Source organism: Geospiza fortis, unplaced genomic scaffold (genome assembly GCF_000277835.1).
Source record: "Geospiza fortis unplaced genomic scaffold, GeoFor_1.0 scaffold25, whole genome shotgun sequence".
Classification (NCBI taxonomy): domain Eukaryota; kingdom Metazoa; phylum Chordata; class Aves; order Passeriformes; family Thraupidae; genus Geospiza; species Geospiza fortis.
This window is the reverse complement of record NW_005054423.1, coordinates 753,506-758,086: the sequence shown is the minus strand read 5'-3', so window position 1 is coordinate 758,086 and position 4,581 is coordinate 753,506. Positions and strand designations below refer to the sequence as shown.

Genomic DNA, 4,581 nt, shown 5'->3' with positions numbered 1-4,581 from the left:
TGCTAGAATTCATTCATTTCTTTCTATGATAACAATCAGTAGATTTTTGAACCCCTAAAAATGAATATAGAATTACTGCAAAAGTTGAATTAGTACTTTTCATTAATACCTTTGTCATTGGTAATAGAAAGAGAAGACAGTGGATATAGGGATGTAAAGACAAACACCAGCAGCGAAACTTTTATTGCAGTCTGCTTCTGAAGTCCATTCAAGGGTAGGACAGTGGGACAAAAATAATTATAGGGGTCTTTCTACACAAAAGAGCCAGCTATTTAGTGGGAGGCAAAGTCATTTGAATGTCAATGAAATAACCATTAAAAGGCTGAGAAGCATTGCCATTTATTAAAAGATCTAAAGAATAGTTGCATGCACTATAGCAATCTTCTAGGTAGGAGTTGTTAATTTGCTATAAAAACCTGTTAGGGACAGGGCAGAGCATAATTAAACAGGAGACAATACACACTGTGAAAGGAAACTGGATTTGGAATTTTACAGCCTCTTATTTCAGGTTCCTACATGAAATAATATGCTCTATAATCTCTCCTTAATAACACCTATGTATTTCTAGCTCCCACAGTGTTTTGCATTTCATTTCTAGCAGTGGTCTCTTACAGCCCCAGAAGGAAGGTAAAACAAGGTTACGCACTTGAATGCTCTCCCGCTCTTTCCAGCCTCACAGCAACCCTTCTTCCGAGAAAGTCTCTCATCAATGCCACTCCTTAATTGGCCTGAGAGCCCCTCTTTAAACAAAGCTCTCGTCTCCCACAGGGCCGAGTTCTTTCTGCTATTCTGGCACAGCTAAATCCAGACAAGGATGTGCCATTTACCAAAACAAGTGCACTATAAATTCAAATGTGCAGGAAAGAAGTACTTCCAAAAGTTCTGCAGGTACAGATTTGCAGATAGGACAGGCTGCATCAGGAGAAAACCTATCTGCCTGTAATCCTGCCAGGTTTTTACTTCAAGCAAAGGTGTTAGACACTGGTGGTACCACTCAGAAACAAATACAGGATCAGTCAGAGACCTGGGGTAGATTTGGTACTAATGAACTGAATGCGATCTGAACCTCATTCTAATGTGCAAAACTTCGTTCCAGAGCTACAGGATAGATAACAAGTTCATGAGTTAGACAGAAAAGGACTTCATATTTGTAAAGATGATCATTTTTTAATGTTAATACAAGTCACTAAGAATATTCAAGTGCAGTGCAGCTTTAACCTCTTCTTTAGCAGAAACCCTGCTATCTTCACTGCCTGCCCACGCACTGCCAGGCGCATAAAAGTGATATGCAAAAGAAATCCTACATTTTCCTTCCCTTGACTGTTACTCCAAGGCACTGTGGTTCTTCACAGCTAGTACTCAGCTAGTAAAGCTACACATGCTGTAATATCTGAGAAAAGAGCAAATACAAATGGCCACAGCAGGACTAAGTAGCAATGGTTCAACATCTCCTGTGACGCCCATAGGCACAGAATTCTCCACTGATATATATCAGACAAGCATGTCATTTAAAATACTTGGTTCTTTCTCCTTTATTTAGCCACAACACAGATACAAGAGCAGGCAAACCCCTTCCAGTGGAACTCACTCAATAAACCTGTTCAGATTAAGATTCTTATGAAATCAAGCAAAATATATGTACATGCACACACTCTCAGGCACACAAGAACACAGCAGAACCCTTAAAAAATGAGGAGTGGCACTGAAATGCACCTAAAACGCAATGGAAACATCACCGACTTAGGATGCATCTGTTAAACAACAAGGCTGTGCACTCAACAGGTTCCCACTGTACCATTCCACTGGCTATTTAAATACCAGCATCAACTGTTTCAGCTGAAAATTTGAAGCTGACAGAGAACAGTCTGACCTCAGATACCCAAGAATTCAGGCTAGCAGAACAATTACTCCACTGTAACTCAAAGCAGGATCTGGCCCTATGGAATGAAGATGCATGTGACCAGCTCTGGCTGGGAGATTACTGCAGGTGACAACTTTAATTCCCGTAACTTCCCCAGCAACTAAACCCACCACCAATACAGCATGCAATTTGACTTTTGCACCCTCCCCACTCATACTGCTCCTTTTGATGGAAGAAATAGCATAGTGGTTCTAAGTGAGTAAATATCTACTAGGGACTAGAATAAGATTGCCAAATATACCAAATGGCTTCAGAAGAAAGAGGAATTGGGCTCGTAGATAAAGCTGGTCAAGCAGGTCCATCTGATTTGTCAACGCTTTGCTCAGAAATATACGACTCAAATATCGTTTACAAAAAGAGTAATTCTTTATAGAACATCTCAGTGTCAAAATACTAACAAAAACACAGCTTGTAAATGCTGAGAAGAATGGTCTTGGAAAAATTAGTAACAAAACTAAGCCATCGCTAACAATAATAGGTGGTATCTCTTCATAAAAAGCCAGTCTGATGTACTCAGGAAAAATGAAACATTTGAAACAAACTGTTTACAAAAGTGACTTAAATGCTCAGCAGAGCTCTAACACAACTGTTAACAAACCACTATTGTAATTTTATTTTTGGACAACTTCAGCAACTATCAAAAAAAAAACCAAACAACCTGTTAATACAAAAATGTAGAAAATAAAAAGAAAAATCCAATGAGACAGTTTTTAGACAAACTCAGTTAAGGTGAAGCTGTACCTTTGTCCCAGTTACTAAGAACTTCAACTGTAAGGGTGGCATAACCCAGCTCAGCTAGGTTTATAGGCTTTCCCACCCTTGCTCAAGAGTCAGTTCTCAGAAGGCGCCAATCTCAGTCCCCCAGGGTCTGTAGGGTTTGCTGAGCGCTGCTGACTGCGTTGGTGTCGATGGGCTCAGCACGTTGGGGGACAGCAGATGAAAGGAGCCAAACGAGAAGGGGAACGCAGACAAAGATGCCATGGAGGAGAGAAGAGGAGGAGACAGTTTGGTGGTAGATGTGACCACAGGGAGCACTGGTCCGACGCTGCCATTTGGGGGCACTCTGAGTGAGGGAGTTTCAGCATGTGGGGCAGCAATTCTGGTCTGGTGATGTGGTTCTGTGGGAGATGCTGTAGTACTGGTGTTACCATGCCCATTTTGAGCCAGCAGCAACGGGTGAGGTATGTGAGGGTGATGTCCAAAGGCGCTGCCCCAAGGAATGTGTCCAATGCCAGCGTGTGCACTGCTCGCTGCCTCCCGCTGAGAGGCGTAGTTGTTGAGATGAGACACGAGTCGCACCCGCAGGGGGTCAGAGGCATCCAGACCCTCTATGATACTCAGGTATCGAGCAACCTCAGCCAGGCACTCTCGAAACCCGAGACTCCGGTAGTCCATAGCCAAAGCGTGAGCATCAAAATAACCTAAGAGAAAAGAACAGAGAGGGAAGTCTTAAGATGTTGTTTTCTAGTCATTGTCTACAAGTAGCCTCCGCACTCCACCCTCCCCTATAAGCATATTTCACTTGGATGTGGTTAGTATTCCCAACCATAGACTAGCTGCCAAGCTCCTTTTTTTTTTCTTCCTTTTTTGTTTAACAAGCTTTTCTTTTATATCTGTGCTGTGATGCTGCAAGTCCCAAGACCAGGCACAAACTGCCATTTTTAAACTGGAATTGCCCACTGACACTGGAGGAAAGTATTTTTGTTCCTTCTGTTTGTCTCCCTTGTGCAAGTTAAACCACAGCACACTGAAATTCATTAGAAACACAAGTCCTAACTTATCAGGGGAGACTTGAGCAGGTAAAGTACTTTTTTCTTAAAAGGGCCTTTCAGCATTTTTGCTAAATCTTTTCACCACTTATTTCATCCTGTATTTTTTCCTAGTTTTGTTCTGAACTTTCAGAAAATTAGAGAAACAAGCATTAGACACCAATAATAACTGCTTTCCAAGTTGCCAAAAGCTGATTCACTTCTCAGTGCTGACACACTGCTAGAGAGACATAGTCACTCTCCTCTAGAACAACTCTCTCCTCAGAGCTAGCACTGCAAAACCTTTCAGTGCTAGTGATGCCACAAATCTTGCGAAGTAGAGAAAGTCCCTAATTCCTGATGAAACGTAAGAGAGCTGCCGTTCACTTTTTGCAGGCATTGCCAATGCTCGGGAATGTGCTGCTCTCCCAGCAGCCTCCCTGCAGGGCTGCTGACTCTGTCACGCACAAAACTTTACCTTTCCCTCCTGCTGTATGCAGCATTTTCAGGTGATCGACAGTCATCTGCAGAATCTCTGCTTTTTCCAGCTTGGCTGATCCCTAGGAGAGAAGGGAAGGCACGAAACGTTTCAGGCAGCACCAGAGACGTTTCCGAGGGGTGACGCTCCCTCCCGGACAGGGATGGGGGGGCACCGCGGAGGGTCGCTGGGCGCTACCTGCTTCTCAAAGGCGCTGGGCACCAGCCTCCTCAGCTCGGACAGGCTGTTGTTGATGCGGTCGCGGCGGCGCTTCTCGATGATCTAGGGCAGAGAGCGGGGGTCAGCGGGGCCGTGCCGGGCTGCGGGGAACCGCGGCCGGCCGGCGGGCACTCACCCCTCGGCGCCGCTTCCTGGCCAGGATCTGCGAGGTGGTGGAGGGAGACATGGAGCCCGCGGTCGAGCTGAGGTTCCTG

At 44.4% G+C, this 4,581-nt stretch overlaps 1 protein-coding gene across 1 annotated transcript in view; it reads right to left on the bottom strand.

Annotated features, from left to right (window-relative positions):
* Window positions 1–1,514: 1,514 nt before the first annotated feature.
* HEY1 (hes related family bHLH transcription factor with YRPW motif 1) overlaps window positions 1,515–4,581 on the bottom strand; it is a 4,604-nt gene continuing 1,537 nt past the window's right edge. The window contains exons 2-5 of the mRNA XM_014309357.2: window positions 4,503–4,578; window positions 4,346–4,429; window positions 4,148–4,229; window positions 1,515–3,342 (exon numbers count right to left, since the gene is read on the bottom strand). Of these exons, the coding sequence (XP_014164832.1) occupies window positions 2,759–3,342; window positions 4,148–4,229; window positions 4,346–4,429; window positions 4,503–4,578 (826 nt within the window). The 3' untranslated portion in view covers window positions 1,515–2,758. The remainder of the gene's footprint in view (window positions 3,343–4,147; window positions 4,230–4,345; window positions 4,430–4,502; window positions 4,579–4,581) is intronic.